Here is a 22782-nt window from a genome sequence, read left to right on the forward strand (position 1 = left end):
GCCTTAGTTTCTACTTGAATTACACACCTGTTCCATGTTTTGTTGATTACCTTCGCTGGTGTATTTAAAGGAACACTCCACTTTTTTTGGAAATAGGCTCATTTTCCAACTCCACTAGAGTTAAACAGAGTTTTACCGTTTTCGAATCCATTCAGCCGATCTCCTGGTCTGGCGGTAGCACTTTTAGCATAGCTTAGCATAGATCATTGAATCTGATTAGACCATTAGCATCTCTCTCAAAAAAATGACCAAAGAGTTTTGATATTTGTCCTATTTAAAACTTGACTCTTCTGTAGTTGCATCGTGTACTAAGACCAACAGAAAATGAAAAGTTGCGATTTTCTAGGCCGATGTGACTAGGAACTATACTCTCATTTCTGCGTAATAATCAAGGAACTGTGCTGCCATACCAGCAGACGCAATGATGTTACAAACTTAGTGCCGGTCACGTTGGAAATGACATAGCTGGGGACTATTTTCAGGCGCTGTGTAATATCATTGCGCCTGCTGCACCTGCTGGTATGGCAGCACAGTTCATTGGTAATTACGCAGGAATGAGAGTATAGTTCCTATATATTGGCCTAGAAAATCGTAACTTTTCATTTTCTGTCGGTCGAGTAGAGAGATGCTAACGGTCTAATCATATTCAATGATCTATGCTAAGCTATTCTAAAAGTGCTACCGCCAGACCCAGAGATCGGCTGAATGGATTTGAAAAAGGTGAAACTCAAATGTTTAACTGTAGGGGATTTGGAAAATGAGCCTATTACCAAAAAAAGTGGAGTGTTCCTTTGAGCCCTTGGTTTTCCACAGTTCCTTGTCTAGTGTTTACGTTGTGTTTCCCTCTGTGTTCATTAAAAGTATGTTTAATCAACTTCCTGCTTGCTCTCTTGGATTGCTAGAATTTTTATCATTACAAAGCCCTTGTGGGTACTTCAGATCTTAAAAGTACAATTTGTAAAAACTGTACTTGCAAACAATATAATATTAATGAAATAAAAGCCTGCTTAAGTGTACTTACAGAGAGTACACAATTTTTGGAATCATGACCATGTTTTTTAAAACACTCAAGACGAGTACACTTTGTCATGCTTTGAAGTATTGTGAAATCAAAATGGACAATTCTTGTATTTTTTTAATAGAATATTGCACTATTTACTATAAATGAGATCCATGCACATTTTTTATTCATGTGGCCTCATATTCTTTCATCAAAACTTCCCCTCCCACTTGCAGTGACATCGCTTCACTGATGACATGTTTACTTGCATTAAGCAACCTGTCACTCCCATCCGGGTCACGGCACCAATGTAACCCCTCCACCCGAGTCCTACTCGCCCCGCTCTGTGCGGGCCTCGAACCCGGGTCTCTGGCGTGAGAGTCTGGCGCTCTAACAAGGAGGCTAAAGACTGCAGCCTCTAGCATCTGTCACATCAGTTTAGAGAGATGGTGCTGTTTAAAAGCACCAGCTTATCAAGCATTAATAAAACATGGCTAAAAATGGCCAGACATTTATACGTCTCCAGTCGCCATTATTACTTTCGACTCAAATAACAACATTGAATGGCTTAAGCTGTTGACATTAATATTTCTTATTTGTAAGCACGAGACAAAACTGTTGCTATGTTTATCACTATGTCAACCATCACAATTTCAGGAGAAACTTGTCCATTTCATACATATGCAGAACAATCATTTAAGAGATTCAGTCCCACATGCCCCAAATGTTATAGTAAGTGACTAGAGACTGTATAAAGCAGAAGCAATATTACTGAAATAATATGCAAATGGAAGAAATCATAACGCTTTTATGGCAGCTGTAGTTTACAATTAAACCTTACAATTAAAAGAGCCAGTGATAGAAGCATCACAATGCTTAATATAGGGGCTGTACCAATAGAAGTCCCGCCTTAAAATTAAAAGAGCCAGACCTAGTTTCACAGACAGGCTTTAGATTAAACCAGAATTAGGCCTTAGTTTAATTAGGGCATTTCATTTTTTATAAACGTGCCTTAGAAAAAAAAAACATTACTGCTGTGCATCTTGAGATAAAACAATGGCACTGACATGTTTTAGGATATTAAAACATATCAAACATGCATTTTAGTCTGGGACTAGCTTGGCTGTGAAACCGGGTCTCCTTCTTAGTTCCTCAAAAACATGCATGTGAATTCGCTGGACCAGCTATTGTGTTATTTGAGTTTAAAAGGACGTTTTTCCTTTGACGTGAAGAATGTAAAAATAATGTCTACTTGAATAATTAAAACCCCAATTCTTTACATATTTATAAGAGGGTTGTTTTTATTCCCTGAACTATTGTAAGTGACCGTTATTAGTAGATAGAACGATTTATAAATCTAATTTGATTTGTACAGAATTAAATATCCAAAACCTCTCATTTTGAGCAATAATATATGAATATTAAGTTCATTTTGTCATTAGTCTCCTGTCTCCATTAGTGTAACCCAGAAAATGTGAGGCAAAGATTAACGCATGTGGATAGAAATATTGATCTTACATGGCTTATTGACATAACACAGTGGGGATCTTCTCTAGGTACACAGAACATCCATATCACAGCAGAGATCATTAAAAAAAAAGAACAAAACAAGAGTTTCTCACCCTCTATCTGTCTATCTATCTATCAATCATAAATATATTTTGTCTTTTTGTTTTTTATTACTGGTACATATTGCCTTAAATTAAATACTAGTAATAATTCTGAAAGTAACATCATAGCTGCTTCTGTTTCTCTGCTTCTCTTTACAAGTGTAGTGCTCTGTCTGTAAGGAAGCTGTGCTCTGATTGGCTCCTGACAAACTGTGATGTCATCACTGGCTGTTATAAGAGTCCAACTGATAGTCAGGAGCACATTTAGTCTACAGTGTGTTCAGCCAAGAGTGCTGTGCGCATGTAAACGAAACACAGATAGAAAAAATGACCAGGTGATTAAGAGTTGAGCACACTCAGTGTAAGAACACTATGTGAGACCAGAACACTTCCCAAGAGAAACCCAATTCAAAAGGATTATTTTTGGATACCTTAAGGGAGTCCATGAAGAGTGGAATTAAGTTGGACGACTCTAAAACACTCTCCTGATTTTAGTAAGTGACATGATCTCTTGAGGATATTCTCCTCTGACACATTTTCCATGCTGTAAAGTCATTCTCATACTTTGCTTTCTGATTGACACTCATTGTCTATTCGCTTGTGCTCTCTGAAAAGCATTCCTTTTTCAGGCTAACAATACTTTATGTTGATTTTCCTTCCTCAGGTCAAAGCTCATGGAGGGAAAGGATACGTTGAGCGCGGAGAACACCTCCCTGCCCATGAATGTTTCAGCTGGGCTAAACGTTTCTTCTCCGGTGTCAGAATATAGCGATGCAGAGGTGGTCTTAATTAGCATCCTAATGGGGCTTCTGGTTCTAGGCATCGTCTTTGGCAATGTGCTGGTCATCAGCGCCATTGTACGATTTCAACGTTTGCAGACGGTCACCAACTACTTCATCAGCTCTCTTGCCTGCGCCGACCTTGTCATGGGCCTCATGGTGGTGCCCTTCGGCGCATGCTACATCCTTCTCAACACGTGGCACTTCGGAAACTTCTTCTGTGAGTTTTGGACGGCTACGGATGTGTTGTGCGTGACCGCTAGCATCGAGACGTTGTGCGTGATCGCCCTGGACCGGTACGTTGCGATCATGTGGCCTCTACGCTATCAGTCGATGCTCACGAAGCGGAAGGCCTGCGGGATGGTCCTAGGGGTATGGGCAGTGGCCGCCCTGATCTCTTTCCTGCCCATCCACATGGAGTGGTGGGTGTCCGACGACCCTGATGCGTTGACATGCTTGGAGAAGCCAACCTGCTGCGACTTCAACACCAACGCCGCCTACGCCGTGACCTCCTCCATCATCTCCTTTTACATCCCGCTGGTCGTCATGGTATTTGTGTACAGCCGGGTCTTCCGGGAGGCCCGTAGGCAGCTTCAGAAAATCGATCGCATTGAGGGACGCATTCGCACACAGAGCTTAAGCACCCAGGAGGGGAATGAGATGAAGAACCGGAGGACCAAGTTCGGCATGAAGGACCACAAAGCTCTGAAGACCTTGGGGATCATCATGGGAACATTCACCCTCTGCTGGTTGCCGTTTTTCGTGCTTAACGTGGTGGCGGCCATCTGGAAGATGGACAACGTCATGTTGCCTTTCAGGATCTTGAACTGGATCGGCTACGCCAACTCCGCCTTCAACCCCCTGATCTACTGCAGGAGTCCTGAGTTCAGATGCGCCTTTCAGGAGATCCTGTGCTGGAGAACTTCTCACTTCCCTTCCACAAGGAATAACAAGGGATACATCTACAGCGGCCACAGCTGGCAAGTCCACACGAAGACCACCAGACAACGAGAGCCCTCGCCAGCTTGCGAAACAGAAATGGGTGCTAACAGTTTGACTGCAGGCACCAAAAACACAAATGGGAATTGTAATAAAGCTGTGACGTCCAATATTTAGCCAATTTTGAACGTTTGAATATTCCCTGGAGCACTTGAGAGATTTCTGCAACCGCTTTTGTCTGTGACAAAACATGGTTTTTAGATGTTTTAGCCTTTGAACCATGAAGGTTTTGCCCATATTTCCACCATATTTAAGATGTACTGTTGACATATTGTGATACTTGTATCGAGTCAGGACAAATGGAAATGAAGTAACTTCTGTTTTTGGACAAATGAGGAAAGAAACAAAGTTTGAAAGACAAGACAGTCTACCTCTGGATTCCACTTACTACCTCGAGACACTTTTCAAGTCTCAGCTGAAACCTGGATGGTTAATTCATAATTTATTCATAAATTCCTCAGCTTACAAACGTCTGGATTTGTACAGTAACACATGGACTGCAGATCTTAAAGAGCGTCAGAGGGGTGTCTTATGCCAGACAGACTTGTTACATTCCATTGAATTGGACTCGCTGGAAACCAGGGTCTTCGATATCTCTGAGCCCTCCTCCAGTCAGAGGAAATATAACCCTCTGATGAGGGGCAACAGGTGCACATTGCCGTCTGTGCTATAACCAGCTGTTCTTGTCGAAAGGAAAAAAGTGAAGGAGCCAAGCAGTTCTCTCCAACCCCAGCCCTTCAACCTTCCCCCGTTAACATTTCCACTGGGAAATCGTTTTAAGGTTACAGCTGAAGCTGTATCTATAAAGGGTCATGTTTATAAAAGTAAGTACGCAAGTCTACATTCGCAGTCTGGGTGGCACAATAATGATGTTATATTTAACACGTCACTACGTGCAATGAATGTGCCAATGATTCTCAATGCTAAACAATATTTAGATGTCGAGTATGTAAATGTTGATGCTATATCAGCATCCTAATTTCAGGAATACAACTTCTGGCATCAAATGTATGGGGGTAGGCATTCATAATTGTTGTGTTTGTACTGTTTACAGATTCCTGAACAAACAGCCCTTTGGGCATACAGCACGAACTCACCTGATATTGATCCGACGGTTGTTTATTTCCATCCGTTTAGTTTTATGTAATAGGCCAGGCAACGCACTTGATTATGACAGAAACGCTACTGAAAAATATCTGACATTACTAAAAGGTGACAAATGTATGTTTACGCAATGGTGTTGTGCTATTTGAGCCCCATTCCTGTGTGCGTGTATGTCATGGGAACTTGAGAAAGACATAAATACAGCTTATGTGGCTCTATAGACTCATTGAAGTGCTATATTTATTTTTTGCCAGGAATAAAAACAAGGTTGTGATGGATAGAAGTGCAGTGTGTTCAAAGAATTTTATTTAAGAATTGTAGTCTTAATTAACAACTTGCTCATTTTTAAGCTGACAGAAGATATTTCCACACACACCAAAAAAAATCAAATCAGTATACAAAAACTCCATAAAGCAGTTTTGAAAGCTGTTGAGTTTTGAAAAGTATGATCTAGGACCTATATATATATATGCAGTGCATGCTATTGAAAAGACTGTAAATCTATGCTCACACGGCCTCAATTTCATACACATAAAATTCAGTATGGTGTGTTTACACTGACTAAGGTCTATTCCAGGAGGAAGGACATTGCTAGGGAAGACTGTATGCTATACATTATATATATATATATATATATATATATATATATATATATACATACATATATATATATATATATATAGTATATATATACACACACACACACACACACATTTAACATATCTATCTATTGTTTATGTGAAATGCGTTCTTTGGGATAAAAACTGAAAAGCTTGAATCTCTTTCATTATATGAAGCATTTTTAGTGTTTTGTTGTTGGTACTGTAGTAATGAATACATCATGCTTCTCATTTAAGGTATTAGTCATCTATCAAACATCGTCTTAGGCACATTTTTGTATAAAGTATTTACCACATTGATGGGCAAAGCAGTATGTGAATGTTGCCTAATGTGTTACTGTGTTTTGACAGCACATTTCTGAAATGGTATCTGCTTAGTTTGTGTCATTCCACGAAACAAATGATCTTGTTTGCCAAGTGAAAATGTTTCCTCTATGCTACTTTTACAACAATTTTTTTTTTTTTTTTTTTACTTTTTTTTAAAAGGTGTATTATTTGTGTTTATTTATTTTTGTCTGTCCAACCAGCTGCTTAATGTACAAAATGACAAAATAAACATGGTGGTTTGTAATGCTGTCGTACAGAGTCATGTTCTTGTGTGAACATGTTGCACACTTTACGCCATCTAGTGTTGACAGGAAGCACATAGGGAAGACTTGGGAATATTTCAATACTAACCAACTAGTCAGTGTTTTTTTGTTGTTGTTTTTTTACTCAAACCTTTATATAATATTCACATTTTTAACTGCATCAAATTGAAGTGGTGTAGAAATATATAATTTATCCCTAAATAGTAAATTATTGTCAAAGAGTGAATCAATTATGTGTTACTTTAGCCTTCATGTTGAAGCTTTTGTAATAAACATTCAATTTAAAGAGATAGTTCACCCAAAAATGAAAATTGCTCACCCTCATGTCGTTCCAAACCCGTAAGACTTTTGTTAATCTTCATTAACATAAATGAAGATATTTTTTTTATGAAAACAGAGCTTTATGTCCCTGACAGGTAAATACATCATTAAACTAATCCATGTGACTCAAGTGGTTTAACCCTATTTTTTTACAGTCTATGGTTTAACCTCAATTTTATGAAGCGACGCGAGTTACCGCTCACTGGGACCAAACTTGGCTTAGACTAAGCGTTACAACTGAGTTACTTTATTCCCCATTCCCCATCTTAGATTTTTCTCCCTGTGATTTCCCTTTGGTACAATAAAAGTCCATAGACACAAAGATGAATGAATGAGAGTATACAAACAAATAAATTATGTCTTTGCAATTAAATTCTTTAACACTAAATCTATAATTAGTAGCTAGTAGCCGTAACGTAAACAGTAAATCACAGGAAAAGCTAATGGAATAATACTATAATTATATATTATATATACATTAAATCAGCTGCACTAAAAGTCTCTATTTTAATGCTTGAAACACCAAATGTTTTCTTTTTCCCCCCCTTTATATTATAAAAATCAAACAAAGTTTTTTTTTAAATTAGTTAACATGTTTAGGCATTTTAATAATGCTGTTAAAATCTTGATCATACTTCTGTAGAGTTTAGGCTGTTTAATGAAGGAGTGGGTGGACTAGACATTTGCCCTGTGACGTCCAAAGACGTAAATCTTTCGCAGGAAAATCACCAAACTGCGGATGGCAAAATGCATTATCTGTTCACCCACCGACGAAGCCTGCAGGACTCACTGATGATGAGTCAATGTTTTATAGCTAAGAAAAAGGTTATCATATTACAGTTTTTTTCAATTGCTTACACACAAAATTAAAAATTTGGCTCATTGTGTCAAAACTCAACACACAAGATTTCTTGACACAGCACTTGGAGATCAACATCTAACTGCCAATGCAAAATAACATTCTGCAATCAAAACGTAACACTTTAACTTCAAAAGGCCCTCTTCGGATCGATAGGAAACACACATGCACATGCAATATAAACAGTCAAAGCAAACACAACACACAGGTCAACTGTACTCAAGACACTGCCTACATTTGTAGTCTGTAAACCGTGTTTATTTCCACAACCAAAACTCAGTGTACAGGTGCAGAACTACTATAAGTATTGAACATCTGGTGTAGGTGTTTCTATTGCAGGTCCATGTCAGGGATCTCGTCGTCGATTGGGGTCGGGCCACAGCACCTCGTCCACATCACAGGCAATGTCTTCCCTTGCCAGGCAATGGGGAAAATATCTCCGTGTGTGGCGTATCCACCCATGGATCGACCCCACCTCGATGTCCCCACATGCCTCCTCCATCGCTCGCAGGAGCGGCACGCGTACATGTGGTAGGCGGTCATAGACCTTCCACCGCCATGCCGAAAAGAATTCCTCGATCGGATTTAGGAATGGGGAATAAGGGGGCTGGTGCAACACCATGAAATGGTCGTGGTTGGCAAACCAGTCCCGGACCAGAGCAGCCCGGTGGAAACTGACATTATCCCAGATGACAACAAACATGGGCTGCCCTGGTCTGTCCTGTGTGACCACATCATGTAGTGCATCGAGAAATGCCAGTTTGGCATTTAAATCTTGTTCTATTGGCAAAAAAGTCAAATTTATCTTGTTTTCAGGCAAAACAATCTAGATGGTTAGCTTATTTTACATAAAAACAAGATAAATGTGACCTTTTTGCCAATGGAACAAGATTTTTAAGTTTTTTTTTTTTTTTGCAGAAGGGGGGCGACTGCAAGGTATATATCCATGTAAACACACAACTGTCATTGTAGTGGTACTGTGGCACTCACCTGCACATAGTCATAGCGAAGGTTCTTGACTGCAACACTGTTCCTCTCAAATGGAACCTTGTAAAGTTGTTTCATGCTGACGTGGTGTTCCCGCAGGACCCGGGCGAGTGTCGTCGTACTGACACTGTGCACATTGTGGAAAATTGCCTGGTCTTTGAGGATGCGCTCACGCAATTGGCGCAGGGTGATGGTGTTGTTTGCCACCACAAGGTTGACAACGGCCAGTTCCTGGGCATGGGTGAACACTCGTTGCCTCCCTCCCACGGCAGGTCGCCTGGCAGTTCTGCAAACAATGCATGATTAGTGTCGATGGTTAGGTTCTGTTCCCCATCCCGTACTGTCATACTGTACGTGGTGAAATACTGTATAACCAGATTCAGCCAGAACGCTGATGCACAGCAAATTTGAAAACGCAAATTTAACACTCTCAGAGTTACAGTCAAATTAACACTCCCCCAGGGTTTATATGTAAACCACTGTAAAAGTGTTAAATTACTGTAACACTGGAAAATCTACACTAACACTAGACAATTTGCTGTGTGGGTACTGTGCAGTCCTTTGGCGTTAATTCAGGACATACCTGTTTTCTTGTCGGTATGTCCGAATGATGCTGGCTACCGTGAAGCGGCTGAGGTTGGGCCGGACCCTCTGCCCGGCCTCCCTCATAGTCAGGCCATGGTTGATGACATGGTCCACCACAGTGGCCCTGATGTCGTCAGTGATAGTTGTGCGTCTGCCTGGTTCCCGTTCAGGTTGGTGCCATTCTCCTCTCCCTCTTCCCCCATCTCTTCCTCGATCTCCTCTCCCTCTTCCCCCATCTCGTTCTCCTCTCCCTCTTCCCACGTCTCTTCCTCGATCTCCTCTCCCTCTTCCCACGTCTCTTCCTCGATCTCCTCTCCCTCTTCCCCCATCTCGTTCTCCTCTCCCTCTTCCTCCATCTCTTCCTCGATCTCCTCTCCCTCTTCCCCCATCTCGTTGTCCTCTCCCTCTTCCCCCATCTCGTTCTCCTCTCCCTCTTCCTCCATCTCTTCCTCGATCTCCTCTCCCTCTTCCCCCATCTCGTTGTCCTCTCCCTCTTCCCCCATCTCGTTCTCCTCTCCCTCTTCCTCCATCTCTTCCTCGATCTCCTCTCCCTCTTCCCCCATCTCGTTGTCCTCTCCCTCTTCCCCCATCTCGTTCTCCTCTCCCTCTTCCTCCATCTCTTCCTCGATCTCCTCTCCCTCTTCCCCCATCTCGTTCTCCTCTCCCTCTTCCCCCATCTCGTTCTCCTCTCCCTCTTCCTCCATCTCTTCCTCCATCTCCTCTCCCTCTTCCCCCATCTCGTTGTCCTCTCCCTCTTCCTCCATCTCTTCCTCGATCTCCTCTCCCTCTTCCCCCATCTCGTTGTCCTCTCCCTCTTCCCCCATCTCGTTCTCCTCTCCCTCTTCCCCCATCTCGTTGTCCTCTCCCTCTTCCCCCATCTCGTTCTCCTCTCCCTCTTCCTCCATCTCTTCCTCGATCTCCTCTCCCTCTTCCCCCATCTCGTTGTCCTCTCCCTCTTCCCCCATCTCGTTCTCCTCTCCCTCTTCCCCCATCTCGTTCTCCTCTCCCTCTTCCTCCATCTCTTCCTCCATCTCCTCTCCCTCTTCCCCCATCTCGTTGTCCTCTCCCTCTTCCCCCATCTCGTTCTCCTCTCCCTCTTCCTCCATCTCTTCCTCGATCTCCTCTCCCTCTTCCCCCATCTCGTTGTCCTCTCCCTCTTCCCCCATCTCGTTGTCCTCTCCCTCTTCCCCCATCTCGTTCTCCTCTCCCTCTTCCTCCATCTCTTCCTCCATCTCCTCTCCCTCTTCCCCCATCTCGTTGTCCTCTCCCTCTTCCCCCATCTCGTTCTCCTCTCCCTCTTCCTCCATCTCTTCCTCGATCTCCTCTCCCTCTTCCCCCATCTCGTTGTCCTCTCCCTCTTCCCCCATCTCGTTCTCCTCTCCCTCTTCCTCCATCTCTTCCTCGATCTCCTCTCCCTCTTCCCCCATCTCGTTCTCCTCTCCCTCTTCCTCCATCTCTTCCTCGATCTCCTCTCCCTCTTCCCCCATCTCGTTGTCCTCTCCCTCTTCCCCCATCTCTTCCTCGTCTTCTCCTTCCCCTTGGTCCTTCGGCCTTCATATTCGCAATTGTATCACGACAGGTGCGCATACCTGAGTTCTATTTATAGTGCTACAGCTGTGACTGATTGGTGTTCAATTACCGGTTAAGTGTTTTACTGTGTGTGCGGGGGTGTTGCTATTGTCGCATGTGTTTTTATTATTGAATGGATGTGCTGTATGCAAAGTGTTTCCTCATTTTCCAACGTGTGTAACATACAACACTCTGTGTGTAGTGTTTTGCACCGTGTGTTGCACAATTGTTTGCAGTGCAATGCCAACAATGTGTTTATTCATTTGGTGCCTGTGTGTAAGACATGCATGCAAACGGTGCGGTTTTGACGCTTTGATCTGGGCATTCACTTTTTGTGTTTTAGCAATTGGGAAAAACTGTAAAAAATTCCTTGTGCGTGCAATCATACTTGCGATAAATCTTAATATGTGAATATTTTTAAATGTAATTTATTCCTGTGATCAAAGCAGAATTTTCAGCATCATTACTCCAGTCTTCAGTGTCACATGATCATTATAATATGCTGATTTGCTGCTAAAGAAACATTTCTTATTATCATGACATTGATGTTGGAAACAGTTGTGATGCTTAATATTTTTGTGGAATCGGTGATACATTTTTTTTCCAGGATTATTTGATGAATAGAAAGCTCAGAAGAACAGCATGCATTTGACACCATAAATGTCTTTACTGTCACGTTTGAACCATTCAATTAATCTCTGCTAAATATATATATGTATATATATCCACATAATTGTTTGTTCAAACTGTAATACATCATTATAAAATATAACTAAATAAGAGATGTTGAATAATAAGACTGGCTTCCTGGTCAGTCAGGGCCCAAATCAAGAGCATACTTTTACTTACTCTCTCACACTCACACTCTCTCACACTCACACACACACTCTCTCTCTCTCTCCCCCTCTCTCTCTCTCTCTCTCTCTCTCTCTCTCTCTCTCTCTCTCTCTCTCTCTCACACACACACACACACACACACACACACACACACACACTCTCTCTCTCTCTCTCTGTCTCTTTCTCTCTCTCTCACACACACACACACACTCTCTCTCTCTCTCTCTCTCTCTCTCTCTCTGTCTCTCTCTCTCACTCACTCGATGGATTGTAATGACTTTAATGATTTTTTTCTCTCTATTTGCTGCCTGTACACTGGGTCCAACTAAGGAGACCTTTAAAAAAGAAGAAGTCTAAAGATGTAATTATGGGCACCTGCACACTTATGTTTATGATAATCAGTGTGCTTGTGTCTGTGGAGTTCAGTCTGCAGAATTAAACACGAGAAGAACCAATCAGTTTGATCGCACAGGTGAAAGACAAGCGCCAATAATACATAATTATGTTTAAGGAAGTCTGTGGTTTTCATTAGAACTGTGACAATGAGGAAACCAAAGATGTAACGTAATGCTCCATTACTTTAAATATACAATAATATTTTACACACATATCCTGAGGAGTAAACATATACACAATTTGGAAATCTTGCTTATGATTAGAACGGTTCCAAGACCAAGATGTGTTGTATGAATGGAGGAACTCTGTTTTTACATGTGAAGTAAATGTGTGAGACAATAATCTCACTTGGAAGGCCAATCAGATGAAATACAGCCTCATCCATGTTTTATGGTCTGTAAGCATTACGGTATGTTCTGCTTCATCTAGCAGGTGTTTTGACCCTTAAAAGACCATTTCAAGGCCGTGAACTAGTCAGTGTGAGAAAACAAAGCCCAGGAGTGGAACTTGCCAGAGAGGATTTGATGTATTCAAGTAAGTCACTGGTAAATTAATATCCCAGATACTAGACTTACGGAAGCCCTGGACCGCATAGTAAAAAAAAAAAAATATCTAAGATTACGAGAATAAAGTCGTAATATTATGAGAATAAAGTTGAAATTACGAGAATAAAGTCGTCAATACGAGATTAAAGTCATAATATTTTTTGAGAATTAAATTGAAATTACGAGAATAAAGTCGCAGCAATAAGAGATTAAAGTCGTAATATTTTGAGAATAAAGTAAAAAAGACGAGAGTAAAGTCGGAGCAATACGAGATTAAAGTCGTAATATTTTGAGAATAAAGTCAAAAAGACGAGAGTAAAGTCGGAGCAATACGAGATTAAAGTCGTAATATTTTGAGAATAAAGTCAAAAAGACGAGAGTAAAGTCGGAGCAATACGAGATTAAAGTCGTAATATTTTGAGAATAAAGTCAAAAAGACGAGAGTAAAGTCGGAGCAATACGAGGTTAAAGTCTTCATAACGTAAACTTGTAATTTTGATTTATATTGACAAATTGCGACTTTAATCTCGTATTAGTACAACTTTATTCTCGTAATACAACAACTTTATTCTCAAACTTTTACGACGTTAATCTCGTATCGCTACAATTTAATTCTCGTAATCTTAGATTTATCTATTTATTTACGTTAACGGTTCAAGGCTTCCGTATAAACTAATATGGATTTTCAGTAAATCTAGTGAAGCCTACATTAATACATTAACCCTTGTAAGCTTTTCAAAAAGGGTCACATATTGGCTGTTTCTGTCATTTTTGACCAGGAACAGTAAGGGTGTAACTTTTGAAATGAAAAAAATTATATAAACTACACTTTATTTCAATAGTCCACTTTAGACATTCTACTAGTAACGTTTTCTTTAGACAGAGGTCATGACCACTACTACAGATATAAGCCGACCAATATTACTTCTCTTATAATAGCTTTGGTTTGGTCATGCCATGGTTTCCCATGTACACTTAACTACAGTAACATTACATTAAAGGAGTAGTTCACTTTCAAATAAAAATGTCCTGATAATTTACTCACCCCCATGTCATCTAGGATGACCATGTCTTTCTTTCTTCAGTCGAAAAGAAATTACGTTTTTTGAGGAAAACATTCCAGGATTTTTCTCCATATAATGGACTTCAATGGCAAAACGATCAGCGAAACGATCAGTAATTTTCAAAAAAAATATGATTATATTATTATTATATACTTTTTAACCACAAATGCCCGTCTTGTACTATCTCTGAGATGCGGCACGCATTACGTCATCACGTTGGAAAGGTCACGCGTGACGTAGTCGGAAGTACCGACCCAGTGTTTACAAGTTTGGAGTAGGAGGACCCTTCAAAGTTATTGTATGTTGAATGACACATACTGTATTTTTAAGTATTTGTGTCAGTTTATTGTTTAAAATGGTCCTTACGTGTGCATATCCTGGATGTTTAACGATGTCACGCGTGACCTTTCCAACGTGATGACGTAATGCGTGGCGTATCTCAGAGATGGTAAAAGATGGGCATTTGTGGTTAAAAAGTATATTATTATTTTTAGAAAATGACCGATCGTTTCGCTAGATAAGACCCTTATTTCTCGACTGGGATCGTGTCGAGCCGTTGAAGCTGCATTGAGACTGATATTTGGACCTTCAAACTGTTGGTTCCCATTGAAGTCCATTATATGGAGAAAAATCCTGGAATGTTTTCCTCAAAAACCTTCATTTATTTTCGACTGAAGAAAGAAAGACATGGACATCTTGGATGACATGGGGGTGAGTAAATTATCAGGACATTTTTATTTGAAAGTGAACTAATCCTTTAAACAGAGGTAAGACTCACTCTATTGAGGTTGGTCGAGCAGCACTTTGCTGTCCTAAACGTAAATTACCCTTTTGTCTTTACAAAACCAAGTACACTTGAATTACCGTATTTACCTGGAGTATAAGTTGCAGCAGTAAAAAAATGCGCCACAAAGAGAAAAAAAAACATAAGTCGTACTGGACTATAAGGCGCATTTATTTAGAAATTTATTTCACAAAATCCAAGACCAAGAACAGACATTTAATCTGGAAAGCCAAGTTATTCAGCTACACAATAGCACACAGAACAACAGGCTAAATAGTTGTCCGGTATGTTAATGTTACGCATTAACAGTTATTCAGCTGCACAATAGCGTAAAGAAAATATACCTGGGAGGCTGAATAGGCTAAATTAACATAAGCCAGCGAGTCCAACAAGTTACCGGTAAGTTCACCAAGCTCCCGCGACCTCATTCCACAACACTGAATCCATTGAGTTCTTCCTCGGTGTCGCTTCACAACTCCGCTAACTAGAGAGCCCCCTCCCGTCTGTAGACAGTAATGTTTTCTCTTGGTTCATCTCAGTCAGTATGAATTCATTTTGATATATAAGTCACACCTGACTATAAGTCGCAGCACCAGCCAAACTATGAAGAAAAAGTGCGACTTATAGTCCGGAAAATATGGTAGTACCAAATATTAGCCGGAACTCTAAACGCAGTTGGTGTGCCCTATGCTCCACTCAAAATTGGAATCTAGTCCGTCACTAATCTGACGCAGATTTGCGGTAACATGGGAATACGTTTAATCTTCACATGTTACCGCAATACATAGAATAAAATCGGTCAATCATATACAATAATAACAATTCATAAATCGAGGAATAGAAGAATATACCTGGCAATGAAAACTACACACAGCGATCGTTTGGGAAAGCTGCATACAGACTCCGTGAACCTTTTGCCAATTTTCCTTATATACCCAGATTATTCAATAGGCTTACCAAATGCTGGTGTCTGTCATTGTAATTAGATTTTGGTCCCCTATTGAGAGGATCACAAATGGGGGATCAGAACTTGTGATTGGATGGGTTCTTGATACCTGTAGAAGAGAATACTTCTTTACATACAGGAGGTAGTTTGAATGGAGGATCTGGGGGAGGGCACACCTTTTAAGGGGCACACATTATTTCTCATATTCTAGAACTTCTTGGAGCTTTTTTATTATGGCTGGGAGAATGAGACCATTTTAGCAGGCGCACTGAAACATTTTAAATGATACCAAACATGTATAGTTACATATTGTACACACTTAACATTGCATAGGTTTTTAGTGAGCTTTAGGTGAGGAGGAGGAGAAGAGAGCAGGGGGAGATGAGGAGGCTGTACAAGTGTGAACCGATTTTGACCGTGGACAGCCAATGTTAGTATCTAGCACCATGTGTTCTATGTTCTATCTAGCACCATGCTTGACTGTTTGAACTAGGAAAGCATTGTTACAATTTACCTGTTTCAATAGCATCAAAAATAGAGGTGCTTACTATTGATGTCCTAACTCTCAATGTGTTCAAACAAAATGTACAAGAGCTGTATGACCATTATAAACATACACTTCAAAAACCCACTAAAAACTGAAAAAGTTCCAGTAATGAAACTCTGCATGGTGCAAGCTGAATAAAGCATAACACTCCGAGATCACTAAGGGTGCTTCTGAAATTAGTGAGGGTGCTGTAGTTACAGGACAGATATAAAGTACAGGCAACAGTACCTAAGCACCACCTGTATAAAAATATTCCAAGCATAACAAGCATTCCACTTCACCAGTAAATGGTTGAATTTTGCATTTAAAACATTTATTCCAGTTTTGAAACCACCGAAAACTGCAGGTTAGAACTGCAATACAAGAAATTGGAGACTTTGGCGACTTTTTATCTCACAATTCTGGCTTTTCTAAGAATTGCGTGATATAATGTCAGAATTGTGAGTTATAAAGTCAGAATTGTGAGTTATAAAGTCGAAATTGCGAGTTATAAAGTAAGAAGTGTGAAATGCAAACTCACAATTGCGAGGGAAAAAAAGTCTGAATTGTGAGTTAAAAAGTCTGAATTGCCTGATATAAAGTCGCAATTGAGAGTTATAAAGTCAGAATTGAGTCTGACTTTTTTTAAACTCACAATTCTGACTTTATAACTCACAATTCATAGCACACAATTCTGACGTCTTTATATCAGGCAATTCTGACTTTATGATTTGCAATTGCGACTTTATATATCTCACAATTCTGAGAAAAGAAGTCAGAATCGCGAGACATAAAGCAAATATCTTTTAAATAGTTTTATTCCGTGGTGGAAACAAGTTTCCATAAATACCAGACTGACACTCTTCTCCGCTCCTTAAATACATAAAACATTAGCCTTTACAAATATTGTGTTTTTGAAAACGCAGAAATTTAGCTATTTGAGGTTTTGCTGACAGTTTGAGGATCCACTGGATTTAGGAGGTTCAGGGGCTGTTTACACGACACCGTTTTTAACTAAAAACGCAAAACATTTTATGCGTTTTCGTCATTAATTTTCACGACAACGCCGTTTTGGGTGCCTGAAACGCAAACAATTGAATACTGATTTCAAAGTGCTAGTTTTTAAAAACTGTCTCTGTGTAAACAGCAAAAACTACGTTGATGTCATGCGTATTACGTGTTGAGTCTATATTGTTTCATTGCCATCTAACGGCCTGGCAGCAGAATACAGCGCTTTTACACAGGAAACCCTAACCCGATACAGGAAAACTTCCATTTTAGTAAGTGTAAACGTACGCTTAGTCTGGGCTTGTGGTATATTCTTGGGTTTTCTCCGATAAATTTTTACCAGTCCAACCAGCGAACAGAGGGAGTGGTTGAGAACGATGACGTTGAGGTCGTGCGCTAGTTTGAGTTGACATACGCCACGAGACTCACGACCAAACGTTAGCAATTGGCTATGGCAGATCCAGAGTGGCTCCGGGCAGATACAATAGTTTTAAACTTTAACAGAGTACCCGCCTTCGTGGAAGTTAACGCTTGTCAATGGAGAGTGGCCAGACTCTCTGTACAAATGAAATGTACGAGAGTCTGGTAGGACCCGGCTAATTTCACCCCTCTCCGTTTTCAAAATTAACATTGTGCACACCTGTCAGTTTTCAGAAAAGTGTTCGTTTACACCGGTTTACACAAACCCGTGTATATGCCGTCAAGAGCATGCCAAACCTGTAGGTGCCAGTCTAACGAGAAGCTCATGCCCACGTTAGCCAATCAGAATCCTGAAAATAGTCACATACTGTGATGTCAGCTGCCTAAAACTGTTTTTCTCAGTTTACATGCAAACGAAACAGGCTGGAGTTTTTAGAAAGAATCGTTTTCAGAGGCGAATTCTCCGTTTGCGTGTAAACGAAGGGCACAAACGAAGGGAAATGTCTCAGTTTTTCAAAATAACCATGTACGTATAAACGGGGCCAAGCTCTAGTATAATGGTACGTTTAAACGACAACGATGTGCTTAAAACGGAGAAGTTTTTCCGCGTACAGACGACACCAGTGTCAAAAGATCGGCGAAAATGACTAAAAACGCTGTATTCTGATGCCGATGGCGATGAAACACTATAGACTGAACACGTAATATGCATGTGGATGACATCATCTTCTTCAGTGATTTATGTTTTTTGTTGTTTACACGGAGACCGTTTTCAAAAACTTGCACTTTGAAACCCGGTTTCAAAAGTTTTCAGGCACCCAAAAACAGCGTTGTCATGTAAACGAACAGCCAAAACGCATAAAAAGATTTACGTTGAACACGGTGTCGTGTAAACAGCCCCTAATGCTATTTGGTATTATAAGTTTGATTCAAGCTCTGGTATAAATTATAGGCAAAAAATAAAGTAAAAAAATAAACAAGATCCAAACAGGATAAATCCACCTCCCAAGAGCACTTCACAGTGAGAACAATCACGGCTGCTATATTGAGGAAGTGTACACGAACTGGGTTTTTTGGGGTCAACTCTTCCTTTCATCCCTTTGAGGGATTAGGGAGTAATAGGAATGGAACACAGGGACACTCTCAGTCTCAAATACGGGGTCAGGTCAAAGAAAAGTAATACTGATGTCAAGAATCTTGGAATGACAATGATCATTTTTGACCTCAGACAACCATTTCCACCAACGTCACACTGGGAAATAAAGGGGTCTATAAATTGTAGGAATCACTAGTTAAAAAAAAAAAATTCTACCATTAAGTGGCCTGTACTTTGTCATCCAGATTGTTTGTCAGTGTTTACAGACATAAATCGTTTTATTGAATATATACCAAAGAATGATGTGTCTGTCTCCTGAAATGGGCAGGAAATCTTTATTTCCAACATTAGCAAATAACAACCCAACCCGCATTTTGTCTCGCAAAGCCAGTGTACTTAGGAATTGCCATTATATTAATACTGTGTCTTAGAATAATTAGCAGATCACCCAAAGACACCATGGAAAGCCTGTTGCACTAAACAAGCTCAAAGCTGTCAAATTCATAATGAATTATGTGAACAATGTAGACACTGAACAACTTTAGACAAAACAGCTGATGCTTGTCACAGCTTTCCTTTCTCAGAAACGCTCTTTAAGGATCACTGACTGACTGGGTTCAAAAAGGGTGTGGGGGAAAAATCATGGATTTAGTGGACTTTTATCACACCCTTTTTGAACCCAGTCAGTCAGTGTGCCTTAAAGAGCCGTTACTGGTATGCATAACGCATAGCCTAATAAATATGATTTATAACATTTGATTGAGTGAGGAGGTTAATTAATGTATTGTGAGCCAAGTTACAATTCCACGTTAGACTTTAGGTGACATCTGGTGGACCGTTGGGGAAGTGACGGATGCACCTAATGGACAGACAGTATAGTTCTCTTACGAGAGATACTCTCGTACTGCGTTGTCGTAGCAACGCATTGGTGAAAATCCTTTTCCACGAGAATACTGAAGCAAAAAATTATCCTTAATTTTGTATCAATGTAAAGCGCATTGCCACAGCATACAGACCTAGGCGAGACAGCTCGCGCGCCTATTGGCTGCTGTGCGGCAAATGCTTAAGCCAATGGAGCGCTTCGCGCCCTCCCGCGTCACGTCCCGCCGAAACGGGCGTGGCTTAGGGCTATATATTTCGCTCACAGGCTTATGAACTCTGATTTTTTATCCTTCAGCGAAGACACCTACATCGCTGATCCGAGGAGAAGCTGCGCCGTCGAGAGAGCACTTCAGCGGGAGAGGACGTGAAGCCGCTGGCACCGCCGCCTTCTTCGCCTTCCAGCTGCGCGTTCCGGCGCTTATATCCTTTACCTCCATTTGAGTGTGTGTGAGTTCGCCGGCGCGACTCACACATGTTATTTGTATCCGGAAGCCGTCTTCTCCGAAGATGCCTTCCTGCGGCTCATGCCGTGCAACGCTCAGCGACGGGGACCGTCATGTTATATGCGCTTCCTGCCTGGGTGAGCAACACGCGGCTATCGCTCTTGCGGATGGTGGCTGCCATCACTGTGAACTTCTGCCTTTGGCGACTCTGCGGACTCGCCTGGCGTCGTTCCAGGAGCCCATGTTTTCCGCTGTTGTGCCGCGCCGTAAAAAGCGCCGTGCACAGCGGAACCCTGAACCATCCCCTAGCCGCCAATGTTCGCCGGCGCGCCCGCGAACTATATTCTCCGGCCGCTTCCGTCGACGACATCGATGAGATCGACGCCATGCTGAGGGATGAGGACTCGTGCTCTGTCTTGGCGTCCGGCAGCGAGGATTGGGCGAGCTCTGCGGACCTCGCGCCCCCCGCTCCCGCGACCAAAGGAAAGAGCTCATCCGCGTGCTCACTCAAGCCACGGCGAGCCTTGGCCTTGAGTGGGTTTCGCCCGAGCAGCCCGCCCACAACCGGTTGGATGGCTATTTTCTGCCCGGGGAAAAGTCTACACCTGCGTCTAAGCCCGCCCCCTTCCTTCCTGAGCTTCACGAGGAGGTCGCGAGAGCTTGGACTTCCCCGTTCTCCACGAGGACGAGGTCATCTGTTTCTTTAGCGTTCTCCGAAGTTGACGACGCTAAGAACAGAGGCTACCTTTCCCTCCCGCCGGTCGAAGAGCCTATCGCGGCCCACTTATGCCCGCCCTCCGCTGGACGGCGAGCTAAGATGGCGCTGCCCTCAAAGGCTTGCCGCACGACGTCATCCCTGCTCCGTCGCGCTTATGCCGCCAACGGACAGGCCGCGTCAGCGCTGCACTCCATGGCGACGCTGCAGATCTTCCAGGCCGATCTCCTCCGCAAGCTGGATGAGAACGGGCCCGATGCGATCTGCGTGGCGGATCTGAGAAGCGCTACAGACCTGGCTCTTCGCGCTTCGAAGTCTGCGGCCCAAGCCATCGAACAGAGTATGGCGGCGCTCACCGTGTCTGAGAGGCACCTCTGGCTCACGCTCTCAGACATGCCAGAAGCGGAGCGGACCGCGTTCCTCGACGCCCCGCTCTCCCCTGCTGGTCTCTTCGGGACGTCGGTGAAGGAGTTCACCGACAGGTATGCTGAGGTGCAGAAGGCGACCCAGGCGATGAAGCACTTCCTGCCGAAGCGCTCCAACTCAGCAGCAGGCCGTGCGAAACCGCCTGCTCAGAGTTCACAGCCCAGACCGCCGCCCAGCTCCTCTTCTCAACGCCGCCAGACGCAGAGCTCGAGACCGCGCTCTCGCTCTTCCCGTCGCCGCCCCGCGCCGCGTGGCCCGCGACAGAAGGTAGCGTTGAAGCCAGAGCCCCCGAAGACATCCTAGCACTGCTAGGGAAGCGTCGGTGTTCAAGTCCCGCTGCGGCCGGACCCTCACCGAAGCTCACCGCTTGTGCAGTCCCAAGCGAAGCGACTGTGCCAGCGATCATTGCAGCCAACAGGCGTGTCTCACTGGCCGCTTGCCTGCACACAACAGCCGTTTTCACGGCTACCCAGATAAATCCATTAAAGAGTGCATTTTCTGGTGTCCCGGCCACGGCCGATGGTGTTTCTTGTGTAGTAAATCTGCACGCTGTAATGTGCACATCCCTACACACAAACACGGCCCCACACACAGGGCCCACGCACATAAAATCGACCCAGTTCGATTGCGCGTTAAAAGTAGCACATGTGCCCACTACCCAGTGCCCACTAATGCTACCTCCTGTTCATCGTACGGTTTCTGTAAAAACGAAACCTGCGTTTAGGCGCTCCACTCCGGCGAGCGATGCTATAAAGGTGGTAAACATGCCCGGTCCCCAGTGCCCACGTTCCCACACAAGCATCACGGTTCCTACGGAGCCCGTCCAGCCCTCCCTCTCCCACCTAAATGCTGTCGAGGGGTCGAGCGCGGACATTCTGCCCGCTTTCATAAGCGCGGCCCCGGCCTCAGATGTTGCTGTCACAGCTCACGAAAGCCGCTGTATCGCGAGTCGATCAGAGCGTGCTTTTCACTCAGCCCCTAGCTACACGTGCAGATGCATGGGAGAAGCTTCCCGGGGTTTCAAAATGGGTGATAAACATCATAAAAGAAGGCTATTCGCTACAGTTTCGCAGACACCCTCGCCGCCACACGGCGCGCGTCGAGACTTCGGTAGATTCGAATGTAGCACACCTACTTCGAGCCGAAATTCAGAAACTTCTGAGAAAAAGGGCTATCGAACCTTTATCTCAGGCTCAGAGCGAAGGGGGGCTTTACAGCGGATACTTCCTGGTACCCAAGAAAGACGGGGGTCTCATTCAGAGATAGTGGCGCACAGAGCCCTGCTGCTGAGTCACCTCGAGAATCTCGGTCTCACAGTAAACTGGGAAAAGAGTTCGCTATCCCCCAGTCAGAATATTTCTTTTCTGGGACTGGAACTGAACTCGCTGTCGATGACAGCGCAGCTGTCACAACAGCGCGCGCTGCGCATCCAGCGCACAGTCAGCTCATTCCGTGCGGCGCTGTTCTCCCTCTAAAGAGCTTTCAGAAAATGCTAGGTCTGATGGCCTCAGCATCTGCAGTACTGCAGCTGGGTCTGCTGCGCATGCGCCCGCTGCAGATATGGCTCAAAGGGAGGGTGCCCTGCAAAGCATGGGCCACCGGGCGGCTTCGCCTCAAGGTCAATCAAGCTTGCGTTGCAGCTTTGAAACCGTGGAAGTCAAAAGACTGGTA

General features: G+C 43.0%; 1 protein-coding gene across 2 annotated transcripts; it reads left to right on the top strand.

The window, feature by feature from the left end:
* Nucleotides 1-2869: 2869 nt before the first annotated feature.
* adrb2b (adrenoceptor beta 2, surface b) lies at nucleotides 2870-5869 on the top strand. Of its 2 annotated transcripts, XR_013794486.1 has the most exons (3): nucleotides 2971-3104; nucleotides 3275-5212; nucleotides 5443-5747. XR_013794486.1 is itself a non-coding variant. In XM_079585128.1 (2 exons), the coding sequence occupies exon 2, from the start codon at nucleotides 3285-3287 to the stop codon at nucleotides 4503-4505; it is 1221 nt and encodes a 406-aa protein (XP_079441254.1). In that variant the 5' UTR covers nucleotides 2870-3104; nucleotides 3275-3284; the 3' UTR covers nucleotides 4506-5869. The 2 variants fall into 2 exon arrangements, 1 of the variants encoding a protein (XP_079441254.1); XM_079585128.1 differs by having other exon boundaries at nucleotides 2870-3104; nucleotides 3275-5869.
* Nucleotides 5870-22782: the final 16913 nt, after the last annotated feature.

Source organism: Phoxinus phoxinus, assembly GCF_949152265.1.
Source record: "Phoxinus phoxinus genome assembly, chromosome: 17".
Lineage (NCBI taxonomy): Eukaryota > Metazoa > Chordata > Actinopteri > Cypriniformes > Leuciscidae > Phoxinus > Phoxinus phoxinus.